This window comes from Tyto alba, unplaced genomic scaffold (assembly GCF_018691265.1).
Source record: "Tyto alba isolate M040663 unplaced genomic scaffold, T.alba_DEE_v4.0 Super-Scaffold_6, whole genome shotgun sequence".
NCBI classification, from domain to species: domain Eukaryota; kingdom Metazoa; phylum Chordata; class Aves; order Strigiformes; family Tytonidae; genus Tyto; species Tyto alba.
Window position 1 is genome coordinate 30,120,015 of NW_024881327.1, and position 19,974 is coordinate 30,139,988.

Below are 19,974 nucleotides of genomic sequence, written 5' to 3' on the forward strand. Positions count from 1 at the left end.
TAGAAAACAGTCACTAAAATAGAAAGGTGAAAATATAGAATGAACTACCAACACAAAGAATTGGTCCAGAATAGTTCTGATATAAACAAAATATACTGTTGCTTTACTCTTGCATAGTCTTTTGTCTAGAAGGCAGCTGATCCCTCCATACCTGTAATTTCTGTAGAGTAGCACTCCTGGTTCTCACTGGCTAATGTTTGTGCTTTTGTGGGGTCTATAAATCAATGACATTTATGGCCAGGTTTAATAGGTAAGCAATAAATAATTTCAGTCAAAGCACCTGTAATGAAATCCATCTCCATCACTTCATTTGCTGAATTGTCAGAGGGAAAAAGCGGAGGACAGTTTAAAAGTCAAAAAGGTCAAAGCAGCCCATAAGCAGTATGTAATAACCTGCTTTTTCCTGTGGGAATAAGGTATATACTGTTAGAAACAACAAAAATCAGAGACAAAAGATGGAAGAATTTTGGATACAGTCAGATCAGTGCATTCTCAGGAGATATCTTTAGTCTACAGTACATTGCCATCATGTCAACAAGTAGCTACTGCTTCACTTCTCTCACTGTAATTACAGGAGTGACCAGGGGTACTGCTTTAAGTGTGCTGCTATAAACACTACTGGAACAAAGACTAAGCTTGCTTTGCCACAGGCTTGAGACAATCTTGTGACCTGTCACACCAGCAATACTTTATCTGCCAAGTAGTGCAGATGGATGTACTGTAATTTGCATAAGATCACTTACATTAAAGAACCTTTCACCTTTCTTGTAATGACATCTTCTTGAAGGGAAGCTGCAGGTTCTCAAAAGACAAAAACAAGAAGCATGCTTACATGTGTTGTTTACTCAATTTATTCTTATATACACATATGTTCCGTATGTTATTCATTATAAACTTGCAAAGGGATATTTCCAGTCATCAAATATATCCAACTGTTGCCACATACTGGACATACAGACAAGCAAACATACATAAGAACATGCTTGTTATCTTTGAGATGCTGCCTTGATTACACAGTGCTTGTAAAAATAAAACTAAAATACAACCAAAAGCCTTTTCAATCTTAAGAATACAAGAAATTTATCAATCTTAGTATGCCAGACCATTTGGCTTCTTTACATTTGTTCACAAGAAGTCTGATCTGTAATTTTAATCAAAATGTCCCTAATGTAGACATTTTGTATGAAGAGTTAACATTAATCATTGTTCATTGATCTGAGATTCATCTACAAACCCATGCTTCCTCAGAATATAGTTTTAAATTGTGGTGTTATCTACGGCAACAGTACCCCCAAATCAAATATTCAATATTTGAATGGAGCTTAAATTTATAGTCAAGCAGTTCTCTATTTTTAGAGTAAGTTCTGCTACAAAGTCAGGAATTAATATGAAGTACAAAGCAGCTTACAAAGATAATTTAAGAAGAGTCACGGGTGTTTGGAAGTTAGAATCAAGCCATTAACCTCTCTCAGAACTAGACCCGTTCCCAGCAAAATTCAAAGTTATCTTGTCAGAGTGTATCTGCCAGCAGATGGCCCTGTTAGCCAGCCTACAGATCTACCCAGATATTCAAGATTATTTTTGTTTATCACAAAAATCACATCATATTTTAATCTACTTGGACTAATTTCACTGATTATTTGCCTCACATTTGATAAAAGACAAGCAGAGACATGATGTTCTTTTAAAGAAAAAAGATAACCACAAGGAACAAAAACGCTTACTGGCTGAATCCAGCTCTCTGGTCTGTCTACCATACATGAGACCAGTCACGAGAGGGTTTCAGGGTGAGCAAATATATATCATTGTCAACAACTGTAAGATATGAAACCATATTTAGAGCACAGGCCACTTCTGCTGATGCAGAGAGCAGTTAGGGCCCATGACATAACATCCAACCCTGCTTCCATGTATTTTGTTCAAACATTTGACTTTGTAAGAATGCATATAGGCTATTAGCAGAACAGAACACTGTGTTCGTGCTTACATTCAGTGGGACAAGAGTGTACCGTTCTGTGGTGCACCGAGCTTGTACAACACTCATGACACATGTGACTTTTTATGGTTCTAGACAAACATATATGCTGTTATCAAGACAACATCAAAAAAACCTGACTTCAGTGTAGTGCTATATAAGGGAAGTTTGAGTTTGCATGCACTTTAAAGACAGACTGGACATTACATTGGAGGATCTCTTTCATATTAAAAACTTCCAACGTTCTATATTTATCTCAGCCAAATTATAAGCAAAGCAGGAAAGAAGTTTAAAAACATTTAAATTTTTTTTTTCTTTCAATTAAACAAATCTTTCCTTTCCTGCCTAAAATAACAATTTGCTCCCAAGGCTGAGTCTTTGACATGCACATTTTCAGAATTTTTTTTGAATGGATTCTTACCCTTTTTTTGCATAAAAAGCATTAAGAGTTTTTGAGACTCCAACTGGAAAAGCTACAGATACTGTATTATCACAGGCCTCAAGGCCGTCTGTACCATGTATAATCCATCCCTTCATCAGAGAACAATGAAGAAGAACAGATTGGTTTCTAAGCACAGTTTGTAAGAAGTGTCTCACAGTCTGCTTCTACTTGTCTTCCTGCCAATTTTTCTCCCCAGAAGCTGTTGCGTTCACATTCTTCGCAGCATTTGCTACAGAATATTATCTTGTGATGGGGTCAAGCAGCACACTAACTCTTCAGAGTCAGACTTCTCTCCTTAGATTAACTGAAGTCTTAACAGCATGAGTAACAACAGCTCTTCTTGCCGGTAGAATAGCCTCACTGTGCCTGCTCTGGAGAAGGAGAATACAGCACTTCATTTAGATGCAGTGTTTCTCTCCGCCTCATTTTTTTCTCACCCACCTACTACCTCCTCCTTCCTTCTCTCTAAAAAATCTCCTACCACCTGAAACCAGCATACTCATTCATATTTTCTTCCACCCTGTTGTACACATGGAAGATAGGAAATACATTAGGAAGCATTCACGTTGTCAGGTCAGGAGATAATGTAGAATACTGGCCTTTTCAGAGATGGGAAATCCTAATTTGCATGTTACAGTTGTGAGCTTTTCCAAACATGAATTTTACTTAGGTCCACTTAGGTAGCTCTGCTGACCACCTCCGAGCACCGTAAGTAGAGAAACCTTTTGCCTCTAGAACCCTTATACTATTTAATGTGATCTGAAATGCAGCATATTCATCTTTTTTTTAACCGGGATGCCTGCAAGCTGACTGGTATTTTGTCCATCCTTGAGAAGCATTCAGTATCTGGCAGGGTTAAGAACAAAGCCATTTAATAATTTTAGCTATCAGAAAGCTATTTTATATACAGCTCTTTCTCATTGGGATCATTTGCAGCTTTGTATCAGGCCTTTGAAGAGCTGATCACAAGATCTGTGCTCTACACAAAGACAACCTCTGGGCCTAGACGCTGTTCCAGATCACAGGTTTGCTCTGACAGGCAGCCTGATGCTCCAAACCAAACTGGATTGGAGAACTATTTCTACCCCATTACAAGGGTTTAGACAGACTCAAGCATATTCCTCTATTATCACTCCTGAGCCATGGAAGGCAGCACACTACCTCAGCTTTTGGAAGTAGAGGGAAGTCCCGCAGGCACCACTGCAGGCTGAAGACAACTCTAGGTTCCCCAGAAAGCAATTCCTTCAGCTTGCGTGAAGGTTTAGAACACAACTGAGGCTCATCCGGTTCACAAAGGTATCTGCACAGAGTCTAACATCCCCTGAAAACATAAGCTTTCCTGATAAGCTCACATCTACCTTGCAACACGGAATACAGGTACATCTAAACTTCTGTGTCATTATCTGAATTGCTCAGAATTTAAAGAGTTCCCTACAAAATGCTATGACTGATGCTGTGCACTAATACAGTGCAGCTGGCTGAAAAGACAGGATGCCAGATGATAAAGACAAGAAAAAAAACACAAATCATAATGTATCAACCTAAACTAACTGTGTTTAAGGAATTCACAGCACTCCAATTGTTAACATGACTGCTACAACAGTATTCATACACCCTACCTCACCACTGTTGTATACAATTTTACCTGCATTGTAATACAAATCTCTTTGAAAAAAGACACTGAGCAAACATTTATATTGCAACATTTGCCATTATCTAATTGTTACTGCTCTATCTAATCACGCATATCAATCTACCCAGGTGATTTCTCCATGTTCCCAGATTTAGAGGAAAAAAAACAAAAACACTGCTTTACTCAGAGTACAAAATACCCACCTTGGCAATCCACTCCAAGAGCAAGTTTCTTCTAAACCAAATAAACTCGTTTCCAAGCTTATGAATATTGCAGAGCTACCCACTTTAATATCAGAGCAACTACATGGGGAGAACACAACTCTAAATTATTACAATGCATTTATGCCTGAACAAACACCCCTGTAGGATAAGTCAAGCAGCAGCTACTCAACCCTTTGAGGGGAAAATAAATTTTGAGAAATCATGGGTTTTGCTACTGAAACATCTTATAGTACACGGGTTCTGACATTCTTCAGAATATCCTAGCATGAACACAGCTACATTATACTATGGACTAAGCAAAAAAATAACATTTCCTCTTGAGCAAAATACCTGCAGTTTTATTCAAACTCTGCAACTACACTCGTTCTGGCACAACAGTCATTTAGGCCCTGGGGACTAAGCACCACCATCTCAGCTGATAACAGCATCCCTTGTCTTAAGCATCTTTGAGCCCAGTGGCTGCAGATCAGTTAAGGGAAGCTGCATTCATACCACTGGTTTTCATCTGCAAAACTCTAATCAATTGTCTAATGCCAAGATACTGGTTCCTTCTTTTCAACCCACAATAAATGCACTGAAATGAAAGTTTAGTACTTCCAATGGAAAAAAGATCCAGTGTTAATATAGGGAGTCACCACCAAAGAATGTTTTTTTCTCTAGTTAACTGTTCTGAAAAAACTTATTCTGCCCATAAAGACAAAGGATTTGCCACCTAGAAGTGTTATCCTGCAACACTGATCTGAATCTTACAGGCTTAATAACTGCTATTTTTCAAGTTCTGTGAAAGCTGATATGAGGTATTAAAGCAGTTAAGTAAAAAAAAAAAAAAAAAAAGTGTGCTCTAACATTAAAATACAACTATAACCACATATTATATAAGGTTGGTTTATGTGTTTTGGAAAACATTTGCTACTTGCCAGCCAACAACTGGCAGGGGGCTGCAAAGTATCTTTGCCAATTGCTCAGCTGCCCTTAGCATAGGGAAGGACATGAAGGGTGTTTTATTCTGAAACAGAAACAAGATGTTGGGGAAAAGGCAAAAGGAACTAGTGCACAGTTTACAGCTATGAGAAGACAGACTATCCTACAATCATCCTGCAGTTATAGCTTTTGAGAAATGCATATAAAAGTGCAAAAGCCAGTTCTTCAAACTAGTATAAAAGAGCTTGTACAAGAACACTGCTAGAGCTTGGAACAATTTTAGCAACAAATTCCATATTGGCTTCACTCTCCTGGGTTCTGGCAAAAGCAGCATATTACATTGCCATTTCAGAGAGCAACTCTTAATCCAATAGTATTAATGACTGAGGTATAGTCAGGTCTGGACTCTGAGGATAATTGATTTGTTCTTGGTGGTAAGCTATCCATAAGGAAAAAAGCATGGAATCTGTGCTGTGTGTTGTTCTTTTAACTCTTTCCCTTCCGCCAGTACTTCAAGGCAATGTAAGTAGCAAATAAAACACTGGTATGGTTAAGCAATATGTTGCAGTGAATAGGCAGCCAGCCTCAGAGAATGAGCTGGCCACATGTTATGACATGCCATTGGAAAAGATCAATCAATGAGCCAGTAGCAATTGGTGCATGCAACACCATGCTAATGGTTCTGTCCAAACTTACATCACAGCATCGCAACATGTAAACCAAAGCTTTCTTCACCTAACTTGATTGAAAAACATTGCTTTTCCTTTAGATACCTTAAAATAAATGTACTTTTAATACCTATCCAGCTTCCAAGTTTGCAACATCAGCAATTACAAACATCCTGAGGAGGTATGACTTAAAAATATGAAATGAAACATCTTCAACAAAGCCAGAGCAGCATAAAGACAGTGCCAGCATGATGTGCCCAGTGTACTGCTATTAGAGCTGCTGTAAGAACATCAGTGGCATCCTTGCTACAGGGTAGAATGATAAAGTCTCTTCAGTGTACAAGTAAACAGCTGGTGGAAACTGATGGAAAGCAGAAGGAAGAAGTCATGGTGACAAAGACTTCTAAGTACCCAAAAAGCACTTTGGGAATGTTCCAGGTAACAGATCTACGGAAGCCCTCAACCTTAAGGTTGTCTTTTGCTAGCAACTTCCCATCCAGGCTACCTGCAGGCAAAAAACAAAAGCATGGGCAATGCAATTGCTTGCATTTGCAGATTGCCTCCAAAAGTCTCCTCAGCACTTTTTATAGCACAAATAATTCTCTGTATAGACACTAAAAAGCAAACCCTAAAATATCTGGAGGCATATGCCTATTTATCCTTAGCTTTCTGGGCTTGAGTCTTTGCTATCAAAGGTCACTGAATGCTGCAGTCAGCCTAGCAGGGGATGGTTTCATTCTACAAGCAGGAGAAAGAAGTACTCATGGATCCTGGTGTGAAATCTGACAAATATCTGACTTAGTTACCCAATTAATTTTCAGCAGATATGGAAAGAAGCCATTTCTTGCAAATTTCATCCATTTCAGAAACATGAACTCTGAGGTACAATTTCAGCAATTAAAATTTTAGCTGTGTAAGGATATATACTTTATACTTGATTAATTAGTACTGTAATAATTAATGGGTAACATTATTTCTATCATTCTAATATTTCTATCGTTGTATTTGATATAAGCATCACACTCAGAATAGAATCAAATGCATTCCAACCAGGTATACAAATAAAGTTTTGGTTTTTTTTAATAAAAAGTACAGCTAATCACTTCCCCTTTATTCTTGAACAGAGCCTAATTACTTAAATTCAACAATTGTAGAAATTTTAAGAATTCAAGCTTCCATATGAATAATGATTCACCAGAATCTCCACATAATACAGTGAATTCCCACAGCAGACAGTGATTAGTAGTACAGAGTAATTTAGCTCTTTTTGGAGTCAGTATGCTTAGCCTTTCACCCTTAACATGATAAAAATGTATGAAATCATTAACACTCTAAGAAAGAATTGTGAGTTGAAATAATTCCCCATTTTGCTTTTTAAAGTAAATACCCTTCTTATATCCCCTCTGCTTTTATTCAGGGTATTTAAAATAGCTAAATGGAAAAACCTTGCAAATACTAATTTGTTAGAGATAACATTTTAGGATTCTGAGCTGATAAGATGTGAAACTCCTAACATTCAGGAAAAAATGGGTCTCATTTACTTACCAACTGTCTCAGTTTTATTTGCCATGTAAAAAGAGACCTATAGCTCCAACAAGTAATTATAGATCAAGCACTGCATTTATAACCCTGTTATCTGAAAATATGCCAGCCTATCAAAACAGGGCTTTATAAAAATCTAATTACCTCTGTGATGGCTGTTTCTTAAAAACAAGTTTCTCCTCAGTGCTGGGATCAGAACTCAGTGAAGTTGGTAACTGTAGCTGATTCTTTATCATCCCTCCAGCTGCTTCCTAGATTTTACTTCCACTTGGGGGGGGGGGAGGTGCAAGTCCAAAATCTCAGGCTACAGCTACAGAATGTAAGTAGAAATAAGAATAAAAATCAGTCTCTTCTGCTTCATGTATCACACACATAGAAATTACAGATGAGACAGACATCTTCCCAGTGTTGTTGAGCAACGATCATGGCATCGATTTGCCAAATACCAGGTTTCCCAGAAGACAGACTTACTTCTAAGCTTTAAAAACAGCACATATATTAAAGGCGCTAATATTAATACAGCCATTCCCATCTTATTAGAACATCCATTTGCACTCTAATAAATATTTGCAAGGCTTTCCTGTCTCCCCACGTAGGAAGCACAATTTATTGCTGAAATCAATTAAATGGGAGAGTCCTAGCAGGGAGTTAAAGGGTCAGGCAGAAGCACTGAGGTGGTTTGGTACTTCACCCATTTTGGTATCTCCCAGGTCTGTAACACTGGTGCAACTACTTTCATCTACTTGTACAGAGGGCTAAATACAGGGACATAATTTAATTATTGTCACAGGTAAAACAGACTCAACTTGGGAAGAATTAATGTATTGCCAATTAAAATATTTGGTACTGGAAAATAAAACTATAAACTGGGCAGCCCCTTACCTCTTCCTACAGAAGCCACCCCTGCAGTCCCCATCCACCCACCACCACCAAAACAATGCCACATACAGCCAAAAGACAGGCCTGGCTCAGCAAGGCAACAGACAGTGCTGGAAGCTGGCATGCCTGGGCACAGCACAAGCCAGCGAGCAGACATGTCATACACACAGGAGACAGCACCAAATCCATCCAAGCTTCCACAGAGCACAATGCAACTTCTTATTCAGGTACGTTCCAAGTGTCTGCTCAGCCTAACCAGCAGGAGCTGGTGGGCACCTCAGGGTAAGCTCCTGGGCAGACGCTATGGCTCCGTCTACACTTCGATTTCACAGAAACAGAAACTGCTATACAAACAAGCACTTCTAGTGGAGGAAGCCACACAATGAAAGACAGCTTCTGGCTAAACTGCAGTTAAAACAAAGATCTCCGATATGGTCATAACCACAGAAGTCCTGCTGCACCATAATCAAGTCCCACAGCGAACACAATGCCACTCTCATGGTAAAGTGTAGCAGATTAGTGCTGCCCTAGACAGTGTTACTTTCTACTAATCCGAAGCCTCAGGAATCACGGCTAATTATCCACACAGAGGTCAAGACAGCATTAAATTTCACGCAGCTCCCACGCTTCTGTAACCCATAGTTTAGTGAGAAAAAGGCAATGTAAGATACAAAACTAGCCTGTTTAGCAATAACTGTGATCCATGTTTGAAGCAGCTATAGTAGTAAGGGTGATCAAAAGGCTTGCTCACCACAGTTCTCAGCCAGGGGGACTGTCTGACTCACCAACTCCCTTCCCAGCCACATGGTGAAAAATGCATTCCAACCCAAAGTACTACAAATGCTATAATTACAAAATTAGAAGCACTTGAGCCATTGTATTTTATGATTATGGTTGAAAACAACTCGATTTTAAAAAGTAACTTAAAATTCAGTTAAAAAAAAAGAGCAGGTTAAATTAAGGACAGCAAGTATCACATCCTAAGGAAATCATTAACTGTTAAATGAACCATGTGCTATTTTTGTTATTTAAATACTGATTAGACTAATTACGCATAGAGGGAATTGAATCTAGAGGATTAAATGAAATATTTTCAGAGGCAGACTTTGTTGAGTAGAAAAGCTGCTGTTCCCCATTTAAACAGTACAAGATAACACTTTGAACATCTTATAATTATCAATGTTTTAAAAAGCTCATCATTTGGTGTCTGTTATTGGGCTATTAACATAGCTTATACTTCCCTTTTGACCTTAGTGACCTAAGTTAGTGTTAAAAACTGTACAGTTACACCAGAAGATACTACAGTTTAACTACCTTCTGTTTTATAATGATCACCTTAAAGTCTCAAGAGCTTGACTTCAAAACTTCAGTCTGCTTGTCATTCACTGCCCTCAAAGCCAAGACTACAATTTCTTCTGGGCAAAGAGCAACAATACTACTAGCAGGTAGAGACTGTTTTTAAAAAAGAAATATTTATTAACTCAGACTATACAAAACTCTGTAGACTTGCTCTATTAAAACAGACAAGGTCCATGCACAGCAAGTTTAACATTCCCCCACCCTCAACATTACAGACAGCACAAGCAGCAACTGTGAGTAAACTTCAGACATCACCCCCCTGTGAGGTAGAAAATTGATTACATGTGTTAATACTAAATTACTGCCAAAGACTAGAATCTATACAGTCAAAGACTAGAATCTATACAGTCAAAGACTAGAATCTATACAGTCAAAGACTAGAATCTATACAGTCAAAGACTAGAATCTATACAGTCAAAGACTAGAATCTATACAGTCAAAGACTAGAATCTATACAGTCAAAGACTAGAATCTATACAGTCAAAGACTAGAATCTATACAGTCAAAGACTAGAATCTATACAGTCAAAGACTAGAATCTATACAGTCAAAGACTAGAATCTATACAGTCAAAGACTAGAATCTATACAGTCAAAGACTAGAATCTATACAGTCAAAGACTAGAATCTATACAGTCAAAGACTAGAATCTATACAGTCAAAGACTAGAATCTATACAGTCAAAGACTAGAATCTATACAGTCAAAGACTAGAATCTATACAGTCAAAGACTAGAATCTATACAGTCAAAGACTAGAATCTATACAGTCAAAGACTAGAATCTATACAGTCAAAGACTAGAATCTATACAGTCAAAGACTAGAATCTATACAGTCAAAGACTAGAATCTATACAGTCAAAGACTAGAATCTATACAGTCAAAGACTAGAATCTATACAGTCAAAGACTAGAATCTATACAGTCAAAGACTAGAATCTATACAGTCAAAGACTAGAATCTATACAGTCAAAGACTAGAATCTATACAGTCAAAGACTACTCTACAGAAAGAGTTTCATTAGCTTCTGTGTTCCCACTGGTCTCCATGGCTATGACCTCTCTGGGATCATACAGGGCCATCTTGCCAGGCGAGTGACATCTTCCCCAGGATACCCACAGCGTGCAGCTGTGACAGCGGTTCCCAGCCAGAAGGAATTCACACCATACTGCTCCGGGCACAGCCCCAGCAGCCGCAGGGCCCATCGGAGAACTGTCAGGAACTCCTTCTTCGTTACAGTCCTATTATCTGAGTGCAAAAAGAGTGGCCCTTCCAGCCGTGAACGAACTGCCAGGTAGCTCCAGAGTGCCAGAACAGGGCACACCCATGGCTCTCCAGACAGCCCAAGGCTGATGACATGTCTCTCCTGACCCACTGGAGAGTTATGCAGGCAAAGCAACACTCTCCTCTCCATCAGCTGGAGGTCACTCAGGTACAGCAGCTCAGGCTGCAGTACATTATGGCGCTTTGCCACCATCTCTCCTATTCGAAGAGCCCCAAAAAAAGCTACAGTAAATAATGCACGGAACAGTAAGCACTCATAATATGTTATGCATACAGACTCCAGAGCTCCTAAGAGAGATCGTAACACCTCAATTGTTATAGGCAAATATTTATCCCTCAGGATTCCCACTCGACGTTTCAACCCTACCACCATGCAACGGGTTATAGAATCTTCCAGAGGATCAGGGTTTCCAGTCAGTTTTGATAAATAAGACAGTGCCGCCACATGTATCAGTGTCTTTGGGGATGAATAAAGAGACTCCACAGCCAAAAAGCCTCTAACTTGCTCCTCTGGTATTGGCCAGGCTGCAGGCATTCCCATGCTTTTCCTAAAGACAAGGAATTTCTTCAGGCCTTCGAGGTAGTCTTGCCATAGCCTACTGTCCCCTGAGCATTCCAGCAACGACAAAGTCTTCAGAGGCCAAGGTCCCAAGGAATGCTTCCGAGGACAACTAAAATTCCTTCCTACAAGAGAGAACCCACATTAGCACATTGCTAACAACAGGCACAAGCATGCAACATTAAAGATAGCGTTCCTCAGTGCAATACACCCTCAGACAATGCTCTGATAGTTTATCTGGTTAAAGACAAGTCACACATTGCTATGCTCATAACTGCTAAATAGATTTTTTTTTTAAATGGGAAAACTACAAGCAACATACCAGGCCCATTTCAGGCACCTGATCTGGTAACATGCTAGGAATTTACATGTTTGGGGAGTAGTAACAGAGAGGACAGGCAAAAAGCCATTTTAAAACCAAGCCTTCCTGGTATGGCTTACAATAAATAGAAACGCAAAGGGCACACAGCACACTCCTGGCAGAAAGCAGCATATTTCCCAGCCCAGAAAGGGGAACTCCCTTCCTGGCCTTCCACCAAAAGCTCCGGCCTCACACAAAAACTCGAGCCAGCCCCAAGAAGCGCTGCCCGTCGGGAGCCACTGCCGCCGGCGATCCGTTCGCCCCCCCATCCAAACCCAGGGGCCAACCCCCGGCCACGAGGCGGGGGGGGGGCGGGGGGGAAGGTACCGAGCCACCACCACCGCAGAGCACAGTCCCCACTCACCAGCCACCGCCACGCCACGCTCCCCGCGGCCCCGGGAGCCGCCGGGCTGCGCCACCGCCACCATCCCACACGGTTCTCCTCGGCCGTGGTGCGAGAAGGGGGCCGCTTGCCCAGCGAGGACCAGCTCCAGCCACTCCATGCCTGGCTCCCGGGCCAGCAGCGTCAGCATCTCCCAAAAAGGCGCAGCAACAGGCGCGGCCGGGGCGCGGGTACGGCCAGACATGGCAGGAGACAGAACGCCACACCGCTCTCCTCCACGGCGCGAAGACTGCAACCAGCGCCGCCACGGGCGCTTTTATAGCCGCGGAGCCGCTCGCAACGCCCTCCTCCGATTGGGTACTCGGAGCCGCCCCGGCGATCCTGAGCGCTGCCATTGGCTGATTGCCCGGGCCGGGCCGCGCCCCTTCTAGCGCGGCCGATGGCGAGCGGCGGCGGGTGTGAAGCGACCGGTAGCGCGCGGCGGCGCCGCCGGGCGCGACCTGTGGGCTGAGGGGTGTGAAATTCACCGGTGATTCTTGCGCTGTCTTCAGCCAAAGCCTGAAATATGAATTGATTTACTGATAAGGCTAAAAGAAGAGAGAAGTACTTGTGTTACCCACCCGTTGTTCTCCTGGGGTCGCCAAGATATGGTTTCCGGAAAGCTTCTTACAGAGAACAGCGCGGGGCAGCTGACTCCACTCTGAATCACTCATCATTCTTCTTTCGCTGTTAATCACAGATAACGCACCGAGACGTTTCGTGCGCGGTTTAATGAGACAGCCACCCTCCCACGACAGCTACACCGTATCCCAAGACAAAACAAAGCAAGCAGGCTCCACAGCCGACAACTCGAGGTTTCGGCTTGGTATTTCCCTGTGCGCCCTGATCTCCTTTGGGGTGCCTTTACAGACCCCGCTTGCTCTGGGGAGGGGGTAGTCCGAGGGCTCCCGGCCACCCAGGGCACCAGCTGCCCCTGCTCGCCGCCGCCCTTGAGACCCGGCCAGGCCTCCCTTCGAACAAAGCTCTGCAGGGAACTGCCGTCCCCGGGAGCCTCCTCAAGATTTGGCCGTTCCTCGTGGTCCTCGTCGGTCCTACACCATGTTTGTACCCCCGCCCGCTGCAGGTTGCCTCGGTGTAGGAACAAACGGGCGCAGGTTTGAGGCGGGGGGAGGAAGAACAGGAGCAGGGCGGAGGTGATTAAGTCACATAGCGGCGGCACACCCTCTGTCGCCGCCGGCTCCTTCCTTATCCCCCCAGCTGCGGCACAATGCAGGCGAGAACGGCCCGTTTATCGCCGGGATGATCCCGTCCCCCGCGCGCTTCCCGCCCAGACCCGGAGGGGGCGGCGGGGCGCGGAGACCCCGCTCCGTCCCTCAGGCACGGGCTCCACGCGGCTCGCTCCGCGATTGGGTAAGAGCGGGGGGCGGGGGCGGACAAGAGATACTCTGATTGGTTAAATGGCCAGTCCATAAAGGGGCAGCATGGAGGCGCCTTTGCGTTTTTGCCGCTTCGCGCTGCTGCCTGCCTAGCCCGGCGCCATTTTGTTGGCGATGCAGAGTGCTGGGGACCAGCCGTCCGCCACATCTTCACCCTTCTGGGCGCTGCTGGCGCTGCTGCAGCGGGAGCCCGGTATGGGGTGGCTGCCGTGTAGTCTGAGTGGCTGCGCCGGATCGTGGGGTCCCAGTGAAGCGGAGGCTGGCAGCAGGGAAGGAGCTGGTGAGCGTGGCCCGGGAGGGTCGGTTGGTTGTGTGGTGGGGTAGGTGGGCAGAGGCTTGGTGCATTCTTCCGTGGGATCTGAACCCAGTGCTGGAAGACTTCTGGGATCTCTGGGCTCTGCTGAATCTATTGGTAGTTTGCGGTGGCTTTGTAGCTCCAAACACCTTGTGCCCATTGATGGAAGTCCGGGGCTGCAGAAACCTTGCAGTAGTGTGCTGCATGTGTTTAACCTGGCTTGAGGTGTTGTTTCAAAGACAAAAATCACTGGGTTTTTATGGGGTTTGAGAATTTTAAATGTTCTCCTGTGCTCTTCCTGTTGGAAGCAGTGCAGATGAGTTGTAATAATGCATGGGACAAGGTTTTTTTCAGAGAAGTTCAAGCTAAAGCTGAAGTGTGTAGAAAGGGACAAAACATCTCTCTGATTTACTGTCTGTGAGACTGCCTTGTTTGCCATTGCTAATGTGGATTTCTTTCAGCAGGTGAACTCAACCAAGTTCCTGTGAAGCATCCCTTGGGCCCTTTGCCCCTGAAGGCTCTGCTGTTACTGGAGGACTCGGGAGATAGCCAGTTATGGCAGGTCTACCATGAGGGCCTGAAGAATTTCCTTGCCTTTAGAGAAGGCATGGCTCTATCTGCAGTCTGGCCAATTCCAGTGGATCAAGTGAAAGAGTTCTTGGTTGTCATGGAGTCCCAGAATCTGCCTCCCACAAAAATAATAATGTACATGGAAGGACTGTCCTTCATCTCCAGAATGGTAGATCATTCTGATCCTCTTAAAGATCCTGTTATCAGTCACATGATATCAAGGTTGAAACATGTGACTGGCTCTTCAGATGATAAATATTCCCCTGTAACTATTGAAGTGTTAAGATCTCTCCTGGGGACTCTGGAATCTGTGTGTAGCTCTCCTTATGAGTGCATATTGTTCCACGCCATGTTCACTGTAGCTTTTTTTGGTGCTCTCCGTATAGAAGAGATGGTGGCAAATCACCAAAATATAGCACACCCAGTGCTCCTGTACTTGAGAGACCTGCAGCTGACTGAAGGGAGTGCAGTCCTTTGTTTACATACATCCCATATGGGCCGAGAGAGGTATTTGATCCACCTGAGGTTATCTAGAGAGATGTGGGTATGTCCTGTCGAAGCTCTCCGTCTCTATGTGGCGGCACGGCCCCAGGGAGAGGGCCCTCTCTTCGTGCACTCAGACGGTGTGCCTGTGACAAAAAGGGAATTCCTAACTGTCTTCCGCCGTGCTCTCAGGCTTGCTGGACTTCCTCCCAACCAGTATGGTGTGCATTCCTTCTGTCTGGGAACTGTTGTAACCACTATCTGATAGGATATTCTGATGTAGCTATTAACAGAATAGCAAAGTGGTGGTGGAGATCCTGAAGAAGACATATTTCTGTTTATCTGTTAGGCTTCCATAGTAAGAGGTATCTTCTGTCTTGCAGGAATGATACACTTTACAGAGCACTGAAACTTTATAAAGTTACACAGAGGGGGGGTAACTAGTACGAGGTGACTTTCCCCACCTGTGATGGTTTTGAGAATGGAATATCATGGTTTCAAAACTGCTGTGACCTGTGGGTCAGTGTGCATACTGTTCAGCATGGTTCTAATTGTATTTTGACCTTGTATGACTATTAAACTGCATTTTCTTTCAAGAACTTCTCTTTCTGTTATGCCCTGGTTAAAGTCTACTCATCACAGTAGTGACGAGGTAACTTCATCTAAGTGTGCATCCTTTTTACTGTCTAATGAGAAGCAAAACTACCTGGTGATTGGAAGCTCTGAGTGTGGAGGGAATTTAACTGCTAACTGAATGTGACACCAACAGGGAAGCTGTTGAAGTTGCAGTTCAGAGCTGCATCCAACCTCAACTGTTGCTGCTGCAGTCTCAAGTCTCCTTACTTATAGCAACCTTCCCCTTGGCAATTCTCAGGATTCTTCACTGATTCCTCTTCAAAGGATGTATCAAACTTGGATACTGACCAAAAGTAGCCTTTGATTGAAAGATGACCCTGCTCAGTTCAAACAATTCTTTGTCGCAAAGAACACAAGCTAAGAGATTGCTAACACAATCCTCATTCTATAATTAGAACACTTGTTAAGGAAAGACTCAATATAGATTAAATAAGTAATATCTGAGAAGCAGGATCATAAGAAGGTCGAGTGTCACCTTTTATAACAAGGGTGTTTGGAGTAATAGCATCCCCTGTGGTGTATCACATCGGTGTGCTCAGGAGCTACCTAGATGACGACTAGGTATACAGAAAACTACTGGCATCACACTGCACTTTTCAATACCCAGTCTAATTTCCAAGAGGATCATTAGTTACAGAAAGTTCTTGCTCTGCTCTCTGTGCAGAGCACACTGCAAAGACAAAGCTGTGATAGTAGACAACGATCTGTTAATTGCCTGGCATACATTGGGTAGCTCCCATTCTATGGCTTTACTACAGGCTGTTGCAGAATTAGCATGCTGATGCTGGGTCCCAGTTGTTTTGCTCACATTTATGAATGTGAAACGGTATGTCAGAGCAGCTAGAACTCCCTCTGTGTTGGCAAGGTAATCAGTTGTTAAAATATCCACATGAAAAGTGTGCCAGGGGAAGCAGAGGTCTTAGGCTGGGTGATGAGAGAAGGAAGAGTTTGGCTCACCGGCCTTGGTGACGGGAAATGGGGAGAAGGCATTGGTTTATTGTGAGATACATGGGGGTTGTCTGGGTCACAAATGTTTTACACAAGAGGGAAAAGGGATTTGTTACGTAAGGAAAAGCAGGATTCTGCTCTGTGTGTGATGATGGGGATGGAATTGACTGCACAGGCCCAAGCGTTTGTGGGCATGACTGCTCAGCTTTACGCTGTGTGATCACACGTGGAGTCCTGGACTGCTCTTTTATCCTGAAACTCGGGGGCTGGCATGTGGCAATGACAGGTTGGGGGAAAGTGGATGGCAGACCTGTTTTACTGTCCCTTGTGCTACCAGAAAAGCACTGATGTGCATGGCAGAAGGGTAGCAGGCTGCAGTAACCAAGACAGAGTGAGGAACAGCAACCTTGAGGCTGTCCTCAGGTGTGCAGTTGAAAATTCATTCCATCCCTACGCAGGAGGTCTCTGTCGAAATTCAAGTGTAAATTGATAACCTTTTCAAGGCTGTGAGAAGAGTGCTTTCAGCTACAATGATGGTAAATGCTCTCATTTTACTGCTCCTTAATTTTCTGAGAGGGTCTTTCCGTATTGATGTAGTTACAGTTCACCTAAGAGACGGGGTGAGAAAGGGTGCAGAGCTCACTGTAGCCGGCTCAAAGTCAGGAAAGCCTCTCTGGGTGTCCCCAGCGATGATCTCTGTGATGCCAAGCAAGGAGGGAGGAACTCAAAAATCAGCCGAATGCCACTGTGCAGAGCAGCTGTCCCACAGTGGTTCCTCGCCAGCCCTGTAAGCAGTTCCAAATGGCAACGGTTACTTTTATCCCAAGAGGGAAAGGAGCTCCTGAACAAACGCTTAAGGCTGTGCTGCACCTGCAGGTTCACAAGTGTTTTCTCAGCCGCAGTACCAGCTTTACCATAAGCCCTTTCTCATCCACCACTGTTGATTCCCCCTCTGTGCCATCCCCCTCAGCTAGTACACTTTGCTTGGCTAAACCTGAGGCAAATACAGAAATAAACGTAGATTAAAAATAATCAGATTAACTTTATTGTGTAGATCTACAAAAAGCTGTACTGACCCAGCTGAGGCCAAGTAAGAAAATGGCATAGGTTGGTTCTCCTGTCAAAAAGTTTTCATCAAACCACATCATAAAAACACCTCTGTGAAGTAATCTTCCTGGGGTACTATCTTCCTACATTGCAACCACCCACGGTTTTAATTGCTGCGTATCCCAAGGCTAAGTTACTGCAGCAACCACTCCTGGATAACTAAGCCAGGCAAGGGCAAGGAAATTACATCCATTTAACTGATGTATTGTTAAAACTTCGGAGGAGCTTTCTCTGGGGGGTTGCAAAGCCTTGTGCCCATCACAGCAGTGAAGCTTGACATCACAGTGTAAAAAATTCTGTAATCTGCTGGACACAACAGCACTGAAATGCAGCTGCTTCCTAATGAAGGGGAATCAACTGACAACTGCGAGAGACAAATTTAACCTTGGTTTACCCTAGCAATGTGACCAGATAGATGCACATAGATACTTTACCAATAGATACTTGATTCCTCTTCCCAGGCTCAGTCTGTAGCAGAGTGGGGCAAAATCATATGTAAACATAATCCTCAAACAGTCAAGGTAATCTAATGTAAAGACTGGAGGTAGCACACAAACTCCTCATGGAAATCAAGCCTTAGAGACCATAGCCTACAAGTTGAGATTTAGAGAGCTCAGACCTTAAAACTATTAAAGCTTTTTGTGTTATTTCACACATGCATTCTGCATTGAGTATTTATAAATATATAATACTCTTTAAAATATAGAATACTCTTTAGCCAAAAATTCCAACAGTGTTATGTAGGCTGGACCCCAATATCCAGTACCAGCCACTCGTTTAGATTTATTCAGTTCTTTACTTCCTGGCACATTGCCCTCATCCCTTCAGAAACTCAGATTTACTTTAAGACTAGGTCAGTTTGGAACCAGGTCTTGCAGCTCAGCTTGGCTTTCACGGCAGCACGCTGCAGTGTAAGCTGCCCGGTCACTTCATGGCACACCTCATCCTCTCTCTCCCCGTTGCTCAGCCTGAGCTCCCACGTCCTCACGCTACAGGCCATTAGAATTAAAGCCTTTAGAGGGCTAAACAGCAAAAATCGTAGAGGATTTTACTCAAAATGCACTGTTGTTGGTCATGCAACAGAATAAACCAGTGCATGTAATATTAGGGACCGATATACCATGTGCTCAATGTCTGAGGGAAATTTAACAAGAAAGGAAACTTCCCCAAGCATGGGAGGAACAGAGGCAATGCATGTCATCTGTAGAGCTCCAGCAACCCACCTGAGCATCTTGTTCCTGTTACAGTATCTCCTCCAACTCTGAATGCATGGACATGGCTATCTTTCTGCCACTGAGGTCACATTACAGTTACACGTTTTCTGTTAGCTCTTTTTTTCCTTTTTTTCTTTTTCTTTTTCTTTTTCTTTTTCTTTTTCTTTTTCTTTCTTTTTCTTTTTCTTTTTCTTTTTCTTTTTCTTTTTCTTTTTCTTTTTCTTTTTCTTTTTCTTTTTCTTTTTCTTTTTCTTTTTCTTTTTCTTTTTCTTTTTCTTTTTCTTTTTCTTTTTCTTTTTCTTTTTCTTTTTCTTTTTCTTTTTCTTTTTCTTTTTCTTTTTCTTTCTTTTTCTTTTTCTTTTTCTTTTTCTTTTTCTTTTTCTTTTTCTTTTTCTTTTTCTTTTTCTTTTTCTTTTTCTTTTTCTTTTTCTTTTTCTTTTTCTTTTTCTTTCTTTTTCTTTTTCTTTTTCTTTTTCTTTTTCTTTTTCTTTTTCTTTTTCTTTTTCTTTTTCTTTTTCTTTTTCTTTTTCTTTTTCTTTTTCTTTTTCTTTTTCTTTTTCTTTTTCTTTTTCTTTTTCTTTTTCTTTTTCTTTTTCTTTTTCTTTCTTTTTCTTTTTCTTTTTCTTTTTCTTTTTCTTTTTCTTTTTCTTTTTCTTTTTCTTTTTCTTTTTCTTTTTCTTTTTCTTTTTCTTTTTCTTTTTCTTTTTCTTTTTCTTTTTCTTTTTCTCCTTTTTATTTTTCTCTTTATTTTTCTCTTTCTCTTTCTTTTAATAAAGATATTCTTTACTCAATGGATATTTAAGTTTTAACCCTCAGCTGGTCCCTGGTCTTTCCATGCCTGGACATGAGATGATTGCCAAAGGCTAGTTCTTCCAGAAGCATTTCTTTGCCATCACCAGATAGTTCACGAAGTGGGTTCTGCAAGTCCCCAGACTGCAGCCTTTCAGCCTACTTTGTCAGCTTCGCAAAAGCCCACCGACTACAAACCAAAATGCTAAAAGGCATTTAGGAGACACATCCACCATGTCCTGAGAGCTGCTCTGCACTGGGTGGTGCTCACAACAAGCGGCGGTGTGAGCTGTTCAGGATACGCTGGTAGC

The 19,974-nt window shown here is 42.6% G+C and overlaps 2 protein-coding genes across 3 annotated transcripts; one reads left to right on the top strand and one right to left on the bottom strand.

Annotated features, from left to right (window-relative positions):
- Nucleotides 1–10,678: 10,678 nt before the first annotated feature.
- Nucleotides 10,679–19,037, bottom strand: LOC116963207. 2 transcript variants are annotated; one of them, XM_032999226.2, is made up of 2 exons: nucleotides 18,884–19,037; nucleotides 10,679–11,602 (listed from the first exon to the last, which is right to left on the bottom strand). In XM_032999226.2, exons 1-2 carry the CDS (start codon nucleotides 18,889–18,891, stop codon nucleotides 10,690–10,692), a joined length of 921 nt encoding a protein of 306 aa, XP_032855117.1. In that variant the 5' UTR covers nucleotides 18,892–19,037; the 3' UTR covers nucleotides 10,679–10,689. The 2 variants fall into 2 exon arrangements, with proteins under 2 accessions (XP_032855117.1, XP_032855116.2); XM_032999225.2 differs by lacking the exon at nucleotides 18,884–19,037 and adding an exon at nucleotides 12,207–12,464 and having other exon boundaries at nucleotides 10,679–11,606.
- LOC116963208 lies at nucleotides 13,747–15,565 on the top strand. The gene is made up of 2 exons (XM_032999227.2): nucleotides 13,747–13,901; nucleotides 14,381–15,565. The coding sequence occupies exons 1-2, from the start codon at nucleotides 13,817–13,819 to the stop codon at nucleotides 15,232–15,234; spliced, it is 939 nt and encodes a 312-aa protein (XP_032855118.2). The 5' UTR covers nucleotides 13,747–13,816; the 3' UTR covers nucleotides 15,235–15,565.
- Nucleotides 19,038–19,974: the final 937 nt, after the last annotated feature.